This window comes from Anguilla rostrata, chromosome 4 (genome assembly GCF_018555375.3).
Source record: "Anguilla rostrata isolate EN2019 chromosome 4, ASM1855537v3, whole genome shotgun sequence".
In the NCBI taxonomy this organism is placed as follows: domain Eukaryota; kingdom Metazoa; phylum Chordata; class Actinopteri; order Anguilliformes; family Anguillidae; genus Anguilla; species Anguilla rostrata.
This window is the reverse complement of record NC_057936.1, coordinates 20,290,221-20,311,678: the sequence shown is the minus strand read 5'-3', so window position 1 is coordinate 20,311,678 and position 21,458 is coordinate 20,290,221. Positions and strand designations below refer to the sequence as shown.

The 21,458-nt window shown below is 42.5% G+C and overlaps 3 protein-coding genes across 10 annotated transcripts; 1 reads left to right on the top strand and 2 right to left on the bottom strand.

The window, feature by feature from the left end:
- Positions 1-379: 379 nt before the first annotated feature.
- On the bottom strand, positions 380-2,830 carry cebp1 (CCAAT/enhancer binding protein (C/EBP) 1). The gene is made up of 3 exons (XM_064331257.1): positions 2,700-2,830; positions 1,580-1,900; positions 380-1,354 (listed from the first exon to the last, which is right to left on the bottom strand). Exons 2-3 carry the CDS (start codon positions 1,898-1,900, stop codon positions 1,037-1,039), a joined length of 639 nt encoding a protein of 212 aa, XP_064187327.1. The 5' UTR covers positions 2,700-2,830; the 3' UTR covers positions 380-1,036.
- A 970-nt stretch (positions 2,831-3,800) lies between these two features.
- Positions 3,801-7,649, top strand: ngdn (neuroguidin, EIF4E binding protein). Of its 2 annotated transcripts, none has more exons than XM_064331248.1 (11): positions 3,801-3,895; positions 4,210-4,269; positions 4,357-4,428; positions 4,832-4,969; positions 5,184-5,268; positions 5,428-5,480; positions 5,686-5,806; positions 6,140-6,314; positions 6,995-7,145; positions 7,354-7,420; positions 7,506-7,649. In XM_064331248.1, the coding sequence occupies exons 1-11, from the start codon at positions 3,872-3,874 to the stop codon at positions 7,523-7,525; spliced, it is 966 nt and encodes a 321-aa protein (XP_064187318.1). In that variant the 5' UTR covers positions 3,801-3,871; the 3' UTR covers positions 7,526-7,649. The 2 variants fall into 2 exon arrangements, with proteins under 2 accessions (XP_064187318.1, XP_064187317.1); XM_064331247.1 differs by lacking the exon at positions 3,801-3,895 and adding an exon at positions 3,951-4,037.
- Positions 7,650-10,325: 2,676 nt separating this feature from the next.
- Positions 10,326-20,707, bottom strand: pabpn1 (poly(A) binding protein, nuclear 1). 7 transcript variants are annotated; one of them, XM_064331249.1, is made up of 7 exons: positions 20,282-20,707; positions 18,075-18,183; positions 17,561-17,628; positions 17,255-17,361; positions 15,698-15,785; positions 15,298-15,452; positions 10,326-11,003 (listed from the first exon to the last, which is right to left on the bottom strand). In XM_064331249.1, exons 1-7 carry the CDS (start codon positions 20,414-20,416, stop codon positions 10,808-10,810), a joined length of 858 nt encoding a protein of 285 aa, XP_064187319.1. In that variant the 5' UTR covers positions 20,417-20,707; the 3' UTR covers positions 10,326-10,807. The 7 variants fall into 7 exon arrangements, with proteins under 7 accessions (XP_064187319.1, XP_064187320.1, XP_064187322.1 ...); XM_064331250.1 differs by having other exon boundaries at positions 17,561-17,625; XM_064331252.1 differs by lacking the exon at positions 20,282-20,707 and adding an exon at positions 19,880-20,020.
- Positions 20,708-21,458: the final 751 nt, after the last annotated feature.

Here is a 21,458-nt window from a genome sequence, read left to right as displayed (position 1 = left end):
AAGGAGGTCTTATAAAGATAAGCAGAGACCTCTCTCCCTTTTATTGTTATGACCTATTGCATAAAGAAGGAATAATGCAATAGATGGACTATGATTTCTTAATAAATGGCTCAGTGATAGTTATGCTCTTCACGTACGCCTTCACATGATTTCAAAACTATAGAGATCTGCCACATAAAAAATTGTCATTCTGAATCTTCTTTTCTACTGTACACACACTCAGCTCAAGTGTATGCACGTGTGCAAATAGTAGTAGGTCTAAAAAGGTCTAACTTTATTTACCATTGCATAAAAACTTATTTTCAACATGTATGTAATTTATTTTTGAATACATTGAAATGTGTTTTTTGAATGTAAATACAATAAAAGATGCCTCCACTTTTTAATTATGTGTTTTGTACAAAATTATTTATTCAGAATTTTTTTAAAATAAGGATTTTCACAAAGTTTAAAAAAAAAAACATTGAAAGGAGATGGAAAGAATAAATAGAAATTACATTTTTATAGAGATTTGATAGACAGGCTGTAGACTCAGAAACTCTTGTGGTCTAATGTAATCTGTAGAATCACGCACATTCACATTTTATAATTTTTTCTTTGTCAGCAGATGAACAACAGTAGTAAAGATTGTGATCAGCTGCAGCTAACTGTACCCTTTTCATAATATGTAGCTGAGTCTATTGTGGATAATAAGCACCATATTTACAACATCATGTTTACCTTCTCAAGACACCTCAATGCTGCATAATGTTTTTATTTTATTTAATTGCATGCAGTTGCGTTGTTTCTGGTTTACTCATTGTGGTCGGAAACTATCATGGCACAATTGCAACACCCATTGATCTATCATGTCCTGTTTTCATTGTCGGTATGATGAAATCTGCAACTCTTCACAAGAAGCCTGGTAAACTGCAAAGAAAATGAAAAACCTTTTCTACTTTTACACTCAGAACAGCCACTGACACCTCTTTCAAAAGTCAAACGCTCCCAAATTTGAAATTAATTTTTGTCCTTTCTTTCTCATCCTCCATCTCCTTCAACAACCCTCCTCCCTAGCAACTTTGTCATCCCTTTGTCGAGGATGGCGCTGTGATAGGATGAGCTTCAGAGTGTCCAGTTCCTGTGTGAGTTGCCCAATCAGCTTCTGTAGCCTGTGGTTCTCCTCCTGCAGCTGCATCGCCCTCTGATGGGTGACTTGTATGCGGCGTTTGGCTTTGTCTCGACTCTTCCTCACTGCCATGTTGTTCCTCTCGCGGCGCAGGCGGTACTCTATGCTGTCTTTGCTCACATTCTTCTTCTGCACAGGCTGTCTCAGGAGAGCAGGAGGGGGAGGAGGGAGGAAGGAGCTGAACTCCTGTGTGTGTGTGTGTGTGTGTGCGCATAGGTGAAAGACCAAAGACCAAAAATAGGGCAGGGAGGAAGATATGGATAGCAATAAAAAGAAAACACAAGGAACAAAGCTGATCATTATTCTCTAAGAGCACAAGCTAAAGTACAAGGTAAATGCAGTGAAAAGCAAATCACACTTTTTCAAACAAGTAAAGACCAAACAGACAGACATAAATGCACATTCCCTCACCTGGTGTAACATATGATTCTGTTGCCCATGTCTCCCTGTGGTGGGAGTAGTTATACAAGGGGAATAGGGTAGGTATCCCATGATCTGATCTGCCATTCTGTCAGTCCCAGACCTCACAGATCCTTGGATGCCCATTGGGTGGCTGTACACTGCCCCACTAGTCCGTGGCATTTGACTAGCTGACGGGTTGAGTACTGGGGTACAAGAGTCAGGGTTCAAAGCCAAGGTGGTAACCGGGAGAGAAGGATGATCGAGGGAGGGGTACAGGAGAGGGGGAAGAGGACTGCACTCTTGAATAACAGAAGGCTGAGATTCAGACATCTGTTGGAGATTCAGATAGATTAGGTGTAAGTCTTTAGCCAATAATATTTAACAAAATATTGCCATAAATTTCCGTTTTTGCATCACATTGTTATTTTTTTTAAATTAAATATCTTTTTGACTTTGACTTTTTACTGAACATTTGTAAGTAATTTACAAAGTATTTCATGACAACAACCTTGTAACAAAATATTTGCACATTTGATAATGTACTGTTTATAGTGTAGGGCAGTGGTAACCAACCCTGTTCCTGGAGATCTGCCATCCTGTAGGTTTTCATTCTAATCCTAACCAAGGACACCTTATTCAATAGCAAGATATCTTGTTGAGCTGCTAATTAGTAGAGCCAGGTGTGCCAAATTAGGGTTGAAATGAAAACCTACAGGATGGTAGATCTCCAGGAACAGGGATGGTTACCACTGGTGTAGGGAAATTTTCTATGAACAACTGTATTTTGATCAACTTACACTCAGATGACATTGTTTGACATTTTAAAAAAACTGTGAGCTCTATTACACACATTTCATTATCAATGCTTCTTTAAATTCATAAAAATGGTACTTTCATATATTATTCTACTTCAGCTGCTCTAATTTGTTTATATTAATATTATTAATATGTAAGCAATAGGAAACTGTCTGTTACTGAACTCATCAGAGCTAAGAAAAAGAGTGAATCTTGAATAATTTGGTTTCTGTGAAAAAACAACTAAAAAACGTTAAATTTTTCATTTGAAAGTTGGTGTTTTTTGAGAAAAAAAAGATTTAAAAATTAAATCACAGAATAAGGACAAACTTACCCCTTCTGCAATGTCTCTTGTCTGTCTTTTCCTGTCTTTTTTGTGTCTCTGTATCTCTGTGTCTCTCTCTGACTGTCCTTTAAATTCAGTTATTTGGTAGGCAGCGGTCCATCACACCATTTTACTTCCTCAAATGCAACATGCTCTGCCCCCCCCACCCCCCTCTCTCTCTCTCTCTCTCTCTCTCTCTCTCTCTCTCTTTGCTACAGTGGGTTACAATTAGCAGATATTTTCACTTTCGCATGTCAACAGCACTCTGAGCACAGATGGTAATAGGGTATGTGAGATGTGAGAATGTGGTGCACCTGTGTCTGTCTATTTACATATGACACATATTTTGTCCATGTAACCTTTTGCCCCAATGGAGGAAAAACATAGAATTTCTGCATTTGTGCTAAATATTTCCAGTGTTCTCCAAGAAAATAATGGATTGTCCAAATTGAAAATGTGGTCCATGTGGCATGGGATGCTCTAGCAGGGCTGTGCAGAGAACTTTTGTACGGCAGGTGCTAAAAGTTTGAAACTAGAAAGACTGTTTTATGGCATGCAATTATTGCACAGAATATATTTTACCAGAATAAATTAATGAAAATGAATTAAAGACAGCAACAATAATAAAAAAATAAGAATTTTTTAAAAATTCTAATTAAAGGTGCACATTGGGCACTTGGGGCAACCTGCTCGGCATGTGTCTGTGCAGTAGTCTACAGTACAGTACATTCCACTGACAAAATCGCTATTTTATAAAATATTCCATATATTTATAACAACATTTTACATATTTAGGGACTGTTCAAATGAATCCACTCAAATCTGTCGTATGTATTTAATTAGAAATATGTCATTTAATTAGAAATGGAATGTGTCAACCTTGCTGTAGGATAAAATAAGAATATGCATTGTACTATTAGTAGGCTATTTACAGGGTAATAACTGCGCACGATGGTAGCATGAAAAATATTAAGAACTTAAGTTATACCGAAACTGTTACCAGAAAGGTTCATTGTCTCTTTATCAATTATTCCGTTTCAAACAAATGATCCTGATAAAGCTACCACCCAAACCGTATCTAAAATTGTATTTTTCATTTTTAGAAACGGGCCGGGTCGAGATTCGCGAGGTTTGTCCATATTCAGTTGCCTTACTATTCTACGTTTCCGTCTGTGTTCAAAATGGCGGCGGCCGAGGTAGACGGCGTGAGTACTTGTGATGCTTATTTATTTTTTATTTATCGGTAATTTGCTTTACTAATTCACATACACGGCAATGTTGGGCACTGAGAACTTACTTGCACTATGCTTACTGCGAAGTAAAAAAGAATTGGAGGATACTTTTCAGGTTTATTGCTTCAATCAGAAAGCTATCTTGCACGTAGTTGTTTCCTTGGGCTTTTAAAGATCGTGTTGACTTGTAGAATATCTATGGACATGACCTTTCTTTCTAGTTCTTTTTCCACGTGTGAATAAGTGAAAGCTTTCTGTAATCACATACGTTATATACATTTCTCCAGGACCTTGTGGACTGCGATTTACCCAGAGCTACACAACTACTGAACAGTCTCACAGAGCAGGTTTGTGTTTATTATTAGTATCAAAGCGAAGCAGAAATCGTTATCTGTGTGCATTCTAGTATGATTGTTTGTACTGTTTCACTCAAGGTTGCGTCAGTGACGAGCCATGTACAAGGTTTGATAAAGAGAGTTGAAGATGGATCATACCACACCTGCAAGGTAAGCAGATGGGGGGTTAAATGGAAAGAAATTTTATAATGCTCAGTGCTTATGTTATTTAGGCTTGTTCTGTGCCATATCTAGTAGTATTCAATCAATCAGTGTATGGATGTGTTGGTTGTAGTGACTAAATATATATGGTAATATAGTTGATATCTGATGATATACATATCTGGTGATGTACAATGCTGTTATATCTTTAAGCAGGGCGGTCTGCTTTAATTGTGAAACTCAGTGAATCCCTGGGTAATAGAATATTTAAGATGTAAATCTGTATTGTTTTGATCTGGATAAGACCATCCATTAATCAAGAAAGCTCAGACTTAATTAAATTCTCTGGTTAATTAGTTATTACATAAATACATTTTAAAAATTAGTTTATCTCTGTTCCCTTTTCTCATAGGGTCTGTCATTTCTGGACCTACGCTATCAGTTGCTGCTGTTTTACATTCAAGACATCACACACCTGATCAGCATCAAGTCAGAGGGCAGGAGCTTGAAAGAAAATGGTGCCCTCTACAGGCTGGTCACTGTCAGAACAGTAAGATACCTTTTTACTGGTCTCTCTCACACTGCAGGCCAGTCATAAGCTGACTTGCTGTTCAGTGTGGGACATATCATCTGGTAACTTCTCCCCTGCACATATATGACATCAGATTTTAATCGCGAACCCTCTTCTCTCCTGATCCTTTCCTAGTCTAGAATTGTGGCCTGTGTATGCAAATGTCTTGCTTTAACACACTTCATTATCTCAGATCCTGGAGAAGATGCGTCCTCTGGATCAGAAGTTGAGGTACCAGATTGACAAGCTGGTACGCACAGCACTGACTGGGAGTTTAGGTGAGATGTGCTTAAAAATGTCTTTCCACGCTTTCTAATGTTTCCAAGTGAATTCTCAGTGAAAGTATTAGATATGGTCTTGCACAATAATATGTTTTCCAAGTCAGTGGCATGTGTTGCTTTCTGTGCTTGTGAAATAACATGTTTTGTATTTTTTAGCTGAAAATGATCCACTGCAGTTCCATCCCAACCCTGATAATCTTGTCAGCAAGGTAATAGTCATTTTCTCTTGTCTTTCTTCATTATTGTCTACCTCAATTTATTTATGTCATATCGTCTTTTTTGAAAGTTAAAACTTGAAATCTGTATTGAAAATGAATGCATGCTCCAAGTTTACAGTGAGAAATAAGACTCATTTCAAAACACTATCAAATACTATACTTGCTTTCATGTTTCTATCTCTTTCATCTTTTTCAGCTCAGTGAATCCGAGGACTCAGAGGATGAAGGAGAAAATACAGCAAATGTTTCTGGGAAAAATGAATCCTCAGGTGCTACCAGAAAGTATGTACCACCTAGGATTGCACCAATGCATTATGGTAAGTAAATTATCATTCCTGGTTTAACTTAATTTCTGTTTTTCCTTTATTAATTGTGTACATCTGTTCAGAGCTCTTCGTGGAACCACAGGTTTAAATACAAAGAATCAAGATTGAAAGAAATGTGAACAGACTTTGACCTCCCTGTCACATTCAGTCTCTCCATTGGCTGCAGGCTTTTTTTTCACACTGTGGAGTGTGAAAACAGGCAGATTGGAATGCTGGACATTATTATGATGAGAGGTTACAGCCGGCCACAGTAAACGGGCATGAGGAAAAGCATGGTGAGGAATTCACTCACGGACGGACTGGTTTCCCTCTCCCCGTCTGTAGAGGGAGACATGACTGAGGCGGACCGGCAGAAGGACAGGGCAGACAAGCTGAGACGTGCCGCGCTGCGCAGCTCTCTGATCCAGGAGCTCCGGCAGCAGTACAGCGACGCGCCCGAGGAGATCCGAGACCGGAGGGACTTCCAGACGGAGCGCGAGAGTCGCGAGGAGCTGCACAGGTCAGAGAGTCTTACTCCTGCGCTGCTGAACGTGTGTCCTAGTTCCTTCACCATGGCATAGTACCTTACGTTCATACACTAGTAAAAACATGTCCTGTAAATATGATGATCTTGACTCTGGATGTTATAGAGGTCTATATTTATTAGTTTTAAAGCTGAAAAAATTCACATTTCCAACTAGGTTTTAGTTGTAGAATGGGATATTGTAAAAGGTCTTGATGGGTTGTTGGTTAGCTCACTTGATAAAAGCGCCACTTGCGGAGCATGAGCGAGCACCGTGGTCTTGGATGAAATCCAACCTGTGCCAGTGCAGAATGTGGCCAGCAGCCCCATAGGAGCGGCACGTAATTGGTTTCGCGTCGCTCAGCGATATGGGAGGAATACAGTCGGTAAGGGTATATAGCATTGTTCATTGCTCGAGTGCCTGCGATGTGAAAAGAAGCAGTTGGCTGGCAGGCGCGTGTTTCAGATTGCCTTCACTCTCCCGAGCTGGCAGCAGGGCCCATGTATGAGCATACATCTTGATACTGTTTTGATTTCATAAATGCTCCTGCCTTTTGCTGTCTATACCCATGTTTTTTGTGTACGCAGTTTTGTGTACTGCTGTTATCATGAACATTTTAAATAAAGTGCAGAGTTAACCACATTATAAAATGACCAGCATGTCCTCCCCTCCCCAGGAAGGAATATGAGGAGTCCATGATGGTGCGTCTGGCCGTGCCTCGCCGAGAGAAAAGTAAGCGGAAGCGAGGCATGCTGGGAATGTCATCTCAGTTGAGCAGCATCACACGATTTGGTGACATCACAGCCCTGACTGGAGGAGAAGGACAGGTAAGCACAGAACTCTCTGCAGAATGATATCTGCATATCTACAGCTGGGTCACATGGGTGTAGTGCCCAACAATTAACAAAAGCCTTGGCAAAGGTCACTCCCTCTAAATGTCAGAATGTATCGGATTGAACTGAATTACAATGGAGTTGTCTGTTTATTAGCGTAAAAACACACTACCATCTGTTTTACATGGTTGTCTTCCCTCAGGATGTTGATAACCCTCAGCCTAAGAAAAAGAAGAAGAAACTAATGAAGAAGAAAACAAAAAAGAGAGGTTAGATCATGACCGTCAGTCTCTTCAGAGATCGAGATTGAGTATTGAAGTGGTGAAATGTAACTTGGTTGTTCTCTCCTTGCAGCTTTCAAGAAGCATCGGTAGAGGACAGAGCACAAGGGTCTTAAGATGGCAGAGGGTTGTTCCCCAAAACGACTCAATGCATCAAATCCAGTCTGTTTGCAATGTATCACACATGGCTTCCCATTAAATTTCTTTAACTTTTAAAGTCTCTCTTTCGTTTATAGTACAGTCTTTGGTCTTTGTTTATACTGAGAATTCTTCCCTCACCTATCTTAACAGCTCAAATAATGGTCCATTTTTGTTCATGTGATGCTTGAAAACACTTCTCAAATTATGGGAAATGTTCAGGATCCTGCCAGTGCTGAGTGGCTGGGAGTGTTGAATGGGGATACGTATTTGCCTATGGTGTCACTGAGGGACCAAGGAAGGACCATAGTCACTAGGGTATCTCACCCCTAATCAGTTACTTGAGACTGCAGTCTCTCACAAGTATGTGCATAAATGTTCATAGCTACAAGTTAGTTTACAGTTATTTTTGTTTATCATTAATTATGGTCAAGTAAAACAATTTAAATGTGATTAGGTACATGTGAATGCCTGTGTTAGTTTTAGAGTATTTTCAAACATTCTTGTTTTAAATTGGGAGTTTTAAATGCCAAGTAGGTGATTGACACTTCTGTTTTTTCATTTTTCGGCTTCATTAGCATTACCAGGTTTAGTGTTCTCATTTAGGTGTATACAAACCTGTGTGGATTCAGCAATTCTATGAAGTGGGTGCAGTGCACTTGGTCAGGGTTTAAATTTGGGTTCCTGCACTGAATGGCAATGCAGCCTATCATCATGTTTAATTCCCAGTACTTCAAAATATTTTTTCTTTATGGAAAATCTTGATCAGAAGTGGTTCTATAAAGGCATTAGTTCAAGTCCAAACAAAAGTACCTATTAAGTCCACGTAACATATAAGCCCACTTCCAACTTTTGAGTTTAAAAAAATAAATATAAAATCATAATTTTGTGCTGTCTGTTTCTTCCAATGAAGCTGCTTGATACATTCATGCCAGTTTTTCGTGTGAGCAAGTCAGGGCTTGGCCAATATTGATTTAGGTACGCACATGTGCCCGATGTTCCTGTTGACCACAGAAATTGCAGAAAGCTTGGTGATTTTGCTATCCTCAGAAGTTAGTGTTTTTCAGATATATCTCCTGATTCTGAATGTTTGGAATAAGGCATGATGGAATGTTAAATATTGCTTATTTTGAAATCAAAATATGAGTTTTAGCTAGCAGTGAACAGACCACATGGTTCTGTTAGTACAATAGCTGCATAGTCTGGTTCATTTCAGTGGCATAAAGCATGAAGAGTATGCATGCTTACATTTTTGTATATAGTCTATATTAAACTTTTGTTGGCCAATAAATGTGTGTTCATATGTATTATTATACATTTACATTTTTGTCTGGTGGGCTTAAAGGGGACACGAGTGGATTTAAATGAGTATACTCAGCATGCTCAGTTCTTACCTTTCATGTGTTGTTAGTTCACAATATATATTTGCCCCGTCGTCGTTTTTTTAATGTTCTATTTGCAGAATATGATACTCTGCCTTTTATCCTTAAAACACTAATGTTCCCCATCAGCCCTGCTGCTATCCATTAAGGCTGCTTGACTGTTTCAATGAGGATTTCCTCCCTTTTGACCTTTGAACCCATCTCCTCAAAGTTGATGAATTTAGTTACCTAATTAAGATAATCAATACCCATATTTAAATATAAGTCATAGCATAAAAGTATATCATAAGTATATCGAATATAACAGGTTTGCAATATTTTTTAAAATATATTTATTGACTGATAAATGATCAAGTGGGCTTATTTGGAACACACATGTCATACATTGTCCACCCTTTATACCAGACTTTAAAACAAATTTTCTTCTCTATCTTGTCAAATTAAAAAGCGGTATACATGAATGAATGAAACTTCAAATGAGAGATTATTCTTTTATTTTTTCTACCTTTTTTATAAAAAAAGTGGCTATATTTAAAAATAGTGTACTAACAGATTTCTGTGGACTTTAAAAGGACTGTTATCCCTATATCATGAGTGAATTAGTCAGTACTTGCAGTGATGGGAAAGTCATCCCAGTAGGAGTGTGGTGTGCTTAAACCACTCAAGTTATTACTGCAATAGTTTGTGCTAATAACATGCCAGGCAATGCTTTTCTACTCAGTGCTAGGAAAATAATTACTTACAGATATAAATGCATTTGAGAAATGAGTGCACTTACCAATCAACCAACTAGCTCATTTCCATTAACTTGCAGGAGCACCCAAGTGCGCAGTCACAATGTTTTTTAATTTCCTTTTCAGTTTTCCTGTTCCATGAGAATTCTGTTGATTACAGTTCATTACTACCATCTTAAAATGATTTTACCCTTTAAGAGTATCTGAAAATTAATTTGAAAACCCAATTCTGTACACATAACACATTTCATGTTATGTACTTTACCTACAATAGGAGTGGCAATATGTTCTATATTGTAGTTATATTTCATTAATATGGTTTTAAGGATCTTAAAAGTATGTTAGATCAGGCATTTCAAATGCTATTAGCGTTGTTCATGTGTGCAACCCTGAATTTGCCAATAATATGATTTGATTTTCTCATTTAATTAATCACATGATTTTTCTTTCACTCCTAGGGTTTTAGTGTATAGTGTGGCAGAGGCTATAGTGACCCATCCATCTTTCAGTAACATTCAGTTTTCTGCAGTCAGTTTTCTAAATTTACTAGATTGCACAACCAGGCACATTTCTAATCAACCTTTGTTTTCTAAGGTGCTTGTAAGAAAAAGGGTGAACACCACTAGACACACGCCGAGATAATTTTTACACAAGGTCTTTTTTATTTTATTTTTTTTCTAAGTACAGATTCTTTTCATGGGTTAAAAATAAAAATAAAATTAAAAAAGCAAAACATCTTTTTTTTTTTTTTCAAACCCTCTCCCTCCCTCCCTGCCCCAAAAGCACAAACCCACTCCACGTCCTCCCGTCCCGTCCCCCCTAAATAAAAGCCCTGTCCCCTCGGTTTTAAATAATTGATGCCTTTACCCCCCCTGTGAGTCCTCGCAGTGCAGTGGCTGCACTATACTCTGAGAAGATGGGGGCCAGGGCTCTGGAACCCCCCCTCTCTGTACCTGCCATCCTCTCTCTCTTAATTAAAACAGCGGCTGCTATCTTCGCTCTCTCTATATAAATATCGGTGTGGGGCTGTGTTTGCTGTGTGCGGGCCTCGTGTGTGTGTGCGCACGCGCGTGTGTGTCTGTGTGTCTGTGTGTGTGTGCGTGCGGGCATGTGTGTGTTGCTCAGCGCTTGTTGTTATAGTAAATCCCCCCCGCGGTGGGTCTGTGGTCCCCCTGACCCCCTCCCCCACCGCCCCACACAGACAGGATGGGGTGAGTGTGCATAGCGGGTGCGGAGAGAGAGAGGGACGCTGCCGAGACAGTGGGGGGCGCCGCGGCCACAGGAGGAGGGGTAGTCAGCCTCCACTGGTCCTGAAACCTGAAACGACAAGAAGTGGTCTAATATACAGAGAAAGAGGGAGGGAGCGAGAGAAAGAGAGATGGAGAGAGGGAACACAGAAAGAGGAAACAGAAAAGCGGCACAGAAAAATGAGCGGTGGAGGTGGTTTAAAAAAAAAAGAGAAAAGGTTGGAAGGGAGCGTGACCTGATCAAAACAAAACAAAACAAAAAGCAGACCTCTGGCCATGCATTCTACAATCATGAATGTTAGGAGTACTAAGGGGAGTACATCAGAGCTCTTTCCCAAAAATAAAAACAAAAACCCTGAGACCCCACCTAAAACGTGTAACCCACAGAACAAGCAAATGGTCCAGTCCTCCTCAGACCGTCCCAGGCTTAGAAGATCCTGGACACAGCTAAGGAAGGGGACCGGGGGAGTGGGGGGATGGATGAACAAAAGTCATGAGTAAAGGGAGGCAGGGGGATAAATTCAGACATCAGAAAAAAAGGGTGATACAAGACACTCCCAGTACCGACAACTTAAAACTATTTAACTTCCATACAAACGATAGCAATACTTTTTCCTGTCGTTGCTGTGTGTGTGTGTGTGTGTGTGCACGGACAGTGCACGTCTCACAGCCAGACGAGGACACACATCTGCAGCCTGACATTACATCGTCTTCTCAGAGATCCGCCAAAATCTCCGCCATGGCCGCCAATACCTTACCAGAGTGACCGCACCACCTCCGCACACGCACGCAACACACAATCGCACACTGCGGCCAGTCTGTCTGTCTGTTTCTCGCTCCAGCAGAAGTTTTTTTTTTTTTCTTTTCTTTTTTTTGTCTTTTTTTTTTTTTTCTTCTGGTTGTTCTTCCATTTTGGGGGCATTTTTCTTTTTTTTTTGTTGGGGGGAGGGAGGTGGAGTTTAAAGAGGGGTTGAAAGTAAGGGGGTTGGGGGGTTATTAGTAAGGGGAATACCACGATGTCGATCGCCCTCGGCCCCTGGAAAAGAGAGAGAGAAAAAGAGGGTGAGTTTTTTTTGGTCGACTAAGAAAGACGGACACTGATTTAGGACGGTATGTGTGTCGGGGCAAAGGGGCATTGAGGTCATAAATGCCAAATAAATATATAGTGTAACAATAGATTTCATAATGTTGTTGGTATACAAATATTTTAGTATATGAGACTGTATACCATCTGAATGTTATCAATATTGAAAACGAAGTTGACAAATTAAGATATGTGACAATTTCAGGTGATTAATGATTAAAGTTTTGATTGTGATGTTTAATCAAATCTGATCAGATTCAATTTGCAATCAAATGCGAGTGCCTTTGGCACATATAGTGATAGGGAAGTATGGGGAGAGTGAAAGTTCTCTCTCTCCCTCTTTCTCTCTCTCTCTCGTTCTGTGAGGGCAGCTCCTGAGGTTACTGTAGGGAGAGATCCTGAGGACACCCCAGCACCCCAGCCAGCCCCACAAATGCCTCCATCAGCCGCAGCTGCCCGCAGCGTGCTGGCAGGACTCACCGCAGCACCGCGTAACCGCAACCGCAAAAAACCCGCAGCGCGCGCCCAACTGCCGACGGGCTCTGCCCAACGCAGACACCAAACCCAGAGAGCCCTCGCCAAACCTAGGGACCGCCTAAACGCACCACACACACACACACACACACGTGCTGGTCACATTCGCTGCCCCAGAGAGCCCTCGCAAAACCTAGAGACCGCCTAAACGCACCACACACACACACACACACACGCGAACACATTCGCCGCCCGCTCGCAAGGCAAACGCTCGCCACACACGGTACAACCAAAGCCAAGAGCGCACTCCTCACACGCGACCACCAGGTGCAGACCGCTGCTTCAGAGCAAGGAGATCGCGTCCTCAGTCTCTCTCACTCACGCACACACACACACACACTTCAGTCAGCACCATGGCCGTGTGCACACACCCAAACTCACGATCACAGGTCACACTCAAATGACACAAACCAGTGGCTAGAGTGGCGAGAGATTCAATATCAGGCTGCAGGAATGAACCCTCTTTTCTGGGGGAGAAAGCTGTCCACGTGGCCCAATGAGAGCGTGCGTTTGTCTGGTGTGCCCGCACACTTAACTAGCACCTCTCAGTGCGTGTTTGAACGTTTACATCTTTTAAAAAAAAACCAAAGATTTCATGTGAATGGTACAACAAAAATATACAGAATTACTAATGGAATACTCAGAGCGCATAACTTCCTCACGCATTTAGAAAATGCTTCCAAACTTTGTTCAATATGCAGCCTGTTCAATGTCCAAGCATTGAACAGGCTGCCAGGTAAGGAGTTTATCGGATCTAATCGTTCAAATAATTATATATGGATATAATGCTGAGAAGCACAATATGAAATGTATTGTACAAAAACTGATTAGAAAGTCAATGACATCAATACAAATTGATCAATAAAGTACCCACAATTGACTTTGCACCATATCTTCACTTTGTATATCCTCCAAGTTCTATCTGCATGTTTAAGTCAATCAGCAATTTGCTCATCTGATCTGGATGAGCTCATCTGAATTTGCCTGTCCTGTTTGCTTAACTCTGAAAAATGTTTGCTTTGATCAGCCAATCAAATTAACCTAAATAATATCTATAGATACTGGCTATTCCACTTGTAATGTTTTTTTGTTGTTCCACAGTAAAATCTGAATTGGTTCATAAAAATCCACACCTGTAGACTTAAGTATATTTCAATAATATATCAAAGCACAGGAATTTACATTAGCGGGCAACAGTTATCCGTAGATGGCAGCGGACGGTGCGGTGTTGTCTTCTACGGGCCTACAAGGCGTTCTGCAGCTCACTTATCTTTCTCAGTCAGTACAAAAGAAAGATGGCCACTCAGCTCCAATATGGACATCGCCACAGCTGTCCGTTTGAGAGCGGGACGGGTACCTCCTCCCCTCACCTCATACTGACAGACACTGCTGGACAGACTCTCCAGGGAGACACCCCAGACTCCCACTGCACAGCACTTTGATCCACCTCAGGTTTTGCATACATAGGGGGCGGGCTTTTGTACAGATTGAAAATACATAACACAGATACCCTTTAAATGTCACCGGCAAAATAAAAGGAAAAAATAAAAAATAAATCCACTCCCTAGCAAATACCAGCCAAAATTTTTACCTGCAGAAGCAGCCACCAGTCAATTTCAGCCATAACAAAACTGAGTATTGGACATCAAACTTTGTAATAAAGTAATGCACATCGTAAGACATTTTCATGTCTAGAATCTCAAGATAATCTCAAAACTCACCAACTGTGGGTCATTGTTAAACCAACAACATGATATCAAAACCGAACAGAACTCTTAAGAAGCACATACAAAGTGCCAACTAAGGCAAGAGGAGAACTTTCTGGAACACTCTTCCACACAGTACCCATTTGTAGCAGAGTCCTCCAAAGACCTCACAGAAACCCAAGATCTGTTCGCCATGGAACTCTCATTCCAAATGCAAATGTAAACAATAAAACCCAGCAAGCCCAGGAAGAGCACGACGTAACGCACGTGTGCAGAGGAACGGCCAAGGCCTCGGGCCGCCGCCCTTAAAACGTGCGCTCGTTCGTTACCGCGGCCGCCGGGCGGAGGAAAAAACCCGGCGGTCGCCGACCGAGGACGCGTTCCGCTCCAACTCGTACAAAGAGCCCGCAACTCATGCATGTAAAACCGGCGTGGATCACACTGCTGTGCACTGAGAGTCTGGCCGCCTCTCCTGAAAACATTGCAGCTGCACCGCACTCCTGACTGCGCTCGCTGACTGCGCTCGCTGACCCCTGCAGCGCCCGATATCCAGCGCTAGCCGCTAGCCGCTTCCCTCTTCCCCGGGGCTGCTTCTCAAGGACACAGTAAATGCCTTTCCCTGGCCACTCGGTCGCGCACCTCATTCTAAAACAGCGGCACACAAGTCAATTAAGCACATCTCTATCTGCGATGCATTCTACATGCCAACTACAATGCATAGCAGCTACATTCTAGAAATAATTACTGCAGTTTCCCCTCTCCCACCTCTCCCTTAGTGGTTTAAAAAAAATAAGGCAAAGAATTTGACACACTTAGTTCTGCTGTTGACTAATTAAACCTGCCAGTCTCTCGTCGCTCTCCCTCTCTCTCTCTCTCTCCCCCTCTTTCTCGCTCTCTCCATCTTGGCTCCCCGCAGTCTTCCTCCACCTCGCGCCCTCCGCGGCCCGCTCGCCGCCTGGCCCTAGCGCTACCCCTCTGTGCTTCATCCCTGGCTCTTTCGGAGGCGTGCCCGGTAGCCTGGGCCTCGGCGTGCGCCTCACCTGAAGGCCCGTCCTCTGCCTCTGGGCGGCGTGTATCCGCTGTAGTACCGCGCCCGGGACGAGGCGAAGTTCCCTCCCCGTGAGCGGAAGCGCGCCCGGGGGAACCCGCGGTCTGTGGTGCTGATGCCCGGCCTGTTCGTCCTCTTGGCGCCCACCTGGTGGGGGGGGGGGAAACCCTTGTTAGTCACGGCACGCTGCCACTGACAGACAAAGCTTAAGCAGAGCGCTAGCCACGAAAGGCATTTGGTATGCGTCGCCCCGGTAACAAGCCACGCCCCTAGCCTTTTACCTATGACCTCCTCCTCATTTAGTCCCTTTGTTCTGCACTCCCCCTGGGGAGGGGGGAGGGTAATTTGACACCCTCCCCTTGCCTGCTGGTACCTCTGTGCACCCCAATCACCTTTATCTGCCTTCCTCTGAACAGGGACTCGTCCAGAGCCATGGCCGTCCGCACTGACTCCTTATCTGCAAATTCAATATACGCAAACCTGAAACAAAACAAAAATAAATAAAAAAAATCAGTACACTACTTTCATGTTCCATCACTTTCAACAAGGATTTTAAACACAAGTTCATGCTAAAAACAGCCCACACTTATATAACCCATCACATCAAAACTGGACACAGTGTGCATTACAACGCAAGTTACGGTCATTATTTAGTGTGGATGTGTTGTAGATGTGTGTTGACAGGGAAAATGGCATTCCAGTCCTCAGTATTCTGGCTTTTATTTCCCTTGGTCTTTATTATATCATTCCAAGACAATTAAGATAGTGGAGAGGTCTGCATCTCGCATCTATAACTTAAAAGATAGTAATATTCTAAAAAAGGAACAAAATTATTAGCTGCTTTGCATCAATACCTTCACCCTTGTAGCCTTTGTGACAAAATGAAATTTGTCTATGACGACAAAATATCAATGATTACCAAGTTTCTAAAATGAATCCTTTCAGAAAAAGACTACTCGTATAGAACAGAACACTCAAGAATGTGTCCTGGAACTGAATAAAATTCAATAAGACCTTTAATTTTAGAGACAACCTCACTTGTTCCTCCTTCAAATAGAATACACTGATTTGATAAGCTGGGAACAGTTCAAACTTACAATGCGCACTACAGGCAACCTATTAGGATACAGACATCCCACTTCCCCTTAAGGCACCCCTTAGAGCCATTTGCAATGCACATTTACATGCAACAGTGTACTGGTTAATGATCAGCCCCGCTTAATGCATTTATACAGCACAAATGTGAATATTACAAGAAGGCCTAAATATAAACTTGAACTAGGCATTATGTGCAGAACTATGACTGCCAGCCTCTGTGGAGCAGGACTACACTGGGCAAGTACATCAAATGCAATGGAAAGAATGCTAAATTATTCACGGTCTCACTTTCAGAAGAGGGCCACGTGTTGAATGTTGAAACACAACGTTAAGTGGCAGACACCTTGAGTAAGAACGTGCCGAAGCAGAGCTCCCTTACTAAAACTGTACTAAGACCAATTAACTTCCCTCTGCACAGCAACACAGGGAACACCTTTAGGTCAGTATGTTGCAAAAACACTCACAAGTGAGTGAAACAGAAAAATGGGGATTTCTTAACGGTAAGCTTATCAGAAATGTTTAATTATTATTCAAGTATTAACTTACTAAATTGCTGACAGATACTAGATTGCACTTGCTTCATTATGAGCTTGGAATAGCTTGGGAGTGCCTCTATACTGCATGGAATCAGAATACTGACACTTAAAGGCTAGTGAAGAACAGTATTCATATATACGATAATGGTGGCCCAGAACTCGGGTCAGAATAGGAACAGACGCCAAAGGCAATTGTGCCATGACCACGGGTATCTGTGCAGTGCAGGAGTTCTATGTGATCCAGCCTCTGGCACTGCAGAGCTTGGGTGGCGGGGGGCGGCGGTGCTGCAGGAACGCAAGGGGGCAGGTGCGTACCCTTTGGGATGCCCAGTGAACTTGTCACACAGGATGGTGACTCTGTTGACGGAGCCGCAGCCGTGGAAATGAGCCTCCAGCTCCTCCGCCGTCGCACCGTAATCCACCTGAGGGAAAGACGCCAGCAACGCGCTCACACACACGCCGCAGACACACAACCTGGCTGCGGAAAACGCCAGAAATAACAGACCGGGGTTCCCTCGCCCGGATTATCATGCAGATTAAAATGTAGGCTGCTATGATCTACACGACACAAAATAAGTCCATTCATTTGAAGGTATTTAACAAAAATCAGTCTCAACTCACATTTCCTACGTAAATTGACCTCCCGTCGGCCTCCATCTTCTCCTCAATGGACATGATGACAGGACCTGCTAAAGACAGTCACAGTAAGTACAGACTCAACACTCAAATCCATCAACAACTTGCTTATCAAGAGAAGAGTGCGAGAGTCACTGGATCCTGTCTCTCCCTTTCTGAGGTGAACTCCCCCCACAAACAAAGCCCCCTTTCACCAGATATGTCAGGGTTGCCAAACCCTGTTCCTAGAGATTTACCGTCCTGTAGATGATTTTCATTTCAATCCTAATTTGGCACACCTGATTCTGCTAATTAGCACCTCAACGAGATATCCTGCTGTTGAATGAGGTATGCTTAGTTATGGTACCAGTGAAAACCAACAGATAGATCTCTAGGGACAGACTTGGCCAACCTGGCTCAATTCTTCATGATTATGCTCTATGCACGTTACTCCCAGTGTTCCAGTTTTGTTCAAATACTTTTCTACCCCCGCATCCTTCCCCCACCCTCCCTCTCTCACCAGGTGGAGGGCTCAAGTTCATCTGTTTCTCCACCTCGTTCTGTAGCTCCTTCAACTTCTCTGCTTCCTCCTCCATCTCTCGCACCCGGGCTTTAATCGCCTCCAGCTCCTGCAGGGAGAGGGATATGAGAGAGAGAGAAGCACGAACAAACCAATAAGCAGTCAATCAGAAATGGAACATTCAAGAACAGCAAACAATGCACAAGCCCATTTGAAGAACAGCTTGTCCCAGTAGTTCTCATGTTAACAGACAAAACAAATTGCTGACAGATGGGCAGATCTGAAAAACTTCTGCCGAACAAATACATCCCCTGACTAATTATTCTACTTTATATACACAAGAAATTATGTGATAACTGGATATCTCACACAATGATCGGGTCTAAAAAATACACATGATACACAGCTCTTATTCTGTTCTGGAAAAATGAACAAAATGTATTCCTTCTGAGAAACTGACATGTCTGTTGTGTATGGCATACTTCAGAAAACAAAACTGCCAACCTGTTTTAAGCTTCATGAAACGTACAAAAAAATCATCATCGCTAGGTACCAGTCTATACCGCAATATATTTATTCGCCAAACAGTTCATAAAGTAGAGCCTTGCTCGCCGCTATGCCTAAGGTCTTCTGCGTGCGTGATGGAAGCCCATTTCAGCACACACTTCATATGCTGATCCGGCTCTCCTTTCAGTACTGCATTGCAGAGCAGCGCGAGCAGCTACAGCGCTGATCTATTGGTACTTTGTAGGCTCGTGCACAGTACATAGCATTTAGATCCAGCCCAGGTCTTCGGAATTTCACAGCGGTTCATTTGATGTCAACCACATGCCCTGGGGATAACTGTAAATTTTACCGCTTCGGGAAATAAATAACAGGAGAGCAATAACAGCTATCAAGCTACCGATAAAAATCGGTACATGACTGACATACAATTGTCGCATCCTCACTGTATTTCCTTTCTCTCCCCCTTTCTGCCAATATGCGAGGGTATGACAGCCCTGCCCTAGAATTCCGCACAACCCCCCATGCGCACACCACCCCTTAATAATTCCACATGAATACCTTAGCGTCTCCACCCCTTCACCCCCACCCCAAAAAAAAAACAATCAGCTCATATGCAAATCTACCAGGTAGACAAATCTAATTCCTATAAGGTAACCAAGCACACATTGCAAGGTTAAGCCTTTCAACGGCATATTCCACAAGGCTACAATGTTACATAATTAAACAATCTGTTTTAAAAATGACATTAGTCAGAGGAGGAAAACTTCCTCCCCATCAGTCAACTGGCACCCTAACAAAATTCTATCCACTCATCTGTCTGTCAGTTAAGTTACCTGGCTGGAAACGTTCAGTTGTTCAATATCAAGATATATATCAAGCTACGTACGGACAGCTCTCTCATTCCGAATCTGTGCTTTTCCTCCCAAATGGCAATCCAGCTACGTAAACCGCAGATAAAACTGATTGCTTTCTTTACCTGTGGTGACCGCAAAGTAGCTACCTTTACCTAGATAGGCGGCAAACTATAGGCTAGATTGCAATTTATCAGAACTAGCTTACTGGATGGTGAATAGCTAGCTTCACATCGCTGCAAAAACCGCACCTAACAGGGTAGCTTTTGAGCTAAGGTTACATATTGCAATTAGCAAGAAAATTGAGAGCTAACTAGCACTCAATATTCCACGTATTATTTTCGCAAATAACGAACCAAGTTAACTGATCATCTGCAACTATTTAAGAATATATTGTGCAGCTGATTAAATGCGCGATATTTATGGAGTGAAAGGAGGCGTGTTTACCGTGAGCTCGTTCCTCCTCTGCGGTTAGACGGACTCACACTGCAGCGGCAACTAATGGCGGCCTGTCCTACCCTCGCCCCTGTCTCTTACATCTCAGTCTCACATTTTTGCGACGAAGCTTTTTCCCCCCCACTAGTCAGGCAACTCTGGCGCAGAGAAACCAGCACCGCCGATGCGCCAACATGGCCGCCAACGCCACGCATGACACCAGCCATGGCCATCTTACTTATTTGCGTGAGCCACAATGGCGGATAAGCCAACCCGGGCGAGAACTGTTGCAACGCGTGCAATTGCGTTAAATGACACTACTCATGTCCCATTTCTGGTGTTATTATAAATAGCATATAATCTGTATTCGGTTAAGAAATAGGTTTTTTTGCTGTTATGCTGCTGGTCACTCACCGGGTCCTCGATAGCGGCCTCTCCCTCTTCTAGTCCTGGTTCTTCGTCACCCACACCGGGGTCCTCCAGCTCCGGATGACCAGTGTCTGAATCCAGCAGCGATTCCTCTGCCAGTCCGTTTCCGAACTCCGCCATCTCCCGATTCCCGCTGGTCCGACGTACCTCGTGGCTAAAACACAGGCCCCGACTCTCACGGGGGGAGAGTGAGTGGGGCGAAAGAAAAAAACGGCGGAAAAACGCCGTTCGGTAGCGTAGCGAAGTTAAAATGTAAAATTAAAGGCCAGCTTCCGTAGCTTTTCCAGTTTTTCTGATGAGCTGGTCTCGTTTCGGCTTAGGTGCTTGAAAGGGGAAAGTATATATTTTATTTACATGAAGATATATACATAGAAAAAACGGAGATTCTCCTCTCTAGCGCCGTGTAGCCAGAAACAGAAATGGAAGCCGGGGGCGGGGCTTCACTACACTGCGGTCGGAAACTCGGAATCTCATTAGTCAGATGAGCATTCCAGACACACCTTAAGGAGAATTCAGACTCTTCCATTGGATCGTTGGTAGGTCATTTGTATTTTCTCACCAATTTGGCCCTGCAATTCTGACTTTGGTTCGATTGAATTTATGTCAATCACACATTTTATAATCCAACCCTCCCTCTGGTCTCATTTTTATTCTCCTCCTGTTCCCATTCAGGAACAGTGTCCACTTCATCGACCTTGCTTTGGCTATGTGTTACCGTTCTTCAATAAAGACCTCAAGATGAATAAAAGAGTTCTGTTCTTTACTCCGATTTGTTCGTCATTCAGTTTCGCCGAATATTCATGTCTCTGCAACTGCGTATATGTTGGCATCAGATTTGACATCAGTGTTCTGTGGGAGATTTCGTATGTATCAGTAGTGTCTGGAAGTTACATATCATGCTACATATTTCGTCTGTTTAGACAAATAAACTGAAGCATATCTGGAATATACCAGAGGAAACTGTAGTACTCTTATTGTTATTGTGCTTATTTATTCCATTTTTGATTATACAAGAAGCTAGCTGGCTCAGGCAGGTTTCAAGTGCAATGGAGGGTTTTGTAATTACTAAAGTTTCTGACGACCAGTCGCAGGTTTACATTAGCTGGTGTATAGGCATTGGGGGCATGCGGTCAAAAGAAAATACACTCAAGGTAACTCCAAA

Excerpts from the sequence above, each read along its gene's own strand:
- ngdn (XM_064331247.1), top strand. The coding sequence starts at position 3,966 with ATGTTGGGCACTGAGAACTTACTTGCACTATGCTTACTGCGAAGTAAA. Across the intron at positions 5,481-5,685 it reads CTGATAATCTTGTCAGCAAG|CTCAGTGAATCCGAGGACTC; the intron begins GTAATAGTCATT and ends CATCTTTTTCAG. Across the intron at positions 7,421-7,505 it reads GAAGAAAACAAAAAAGAGAG|CTTTCAAGAAGCATCGGTAG; the intron begins GTTAGATCATGA and ends CTCTCCTTGCAG.
- cebp1 (XM_064331257.1), bottom strand. The coding sequence starts at position 1,900 with ATGTCTGAATCTCAGCCTTCTGTTATTCAAGAGTGCAGTCCTCTTCCC. Across the intron at positions 1,355-1,579 it reads AGAATCATATGTTACACCAG|GAGTTCAGCTCCTTCCTCCC; the intron begins GTGAGGGAATGT and ends ACACACACACAG.
- pabpn1 (XM_064331249.1), bottom strand. The coding sequence starts at position 20,416 with ATGGCGGAGTTCGGAAACGGACTGGCAGAGGAATCGCTGCTGGATTCA. Across the intron at positions 17,629-18,074 it reads GAACTTGAGCCCTCCACCTG|CAGGTCCTGTCATCATGTCC; the intron begins GTGAGAGAGGGA and ends GACTGTCTTTAG. Across the intron at positions 11,004-15,297 it reads GGCAGAGGACGGGCCTTCAG|GTTTCAGGACCAGTGGAGGC; the intron begins GTGAGGCGCACG and ends TTGTCGTTTCAG.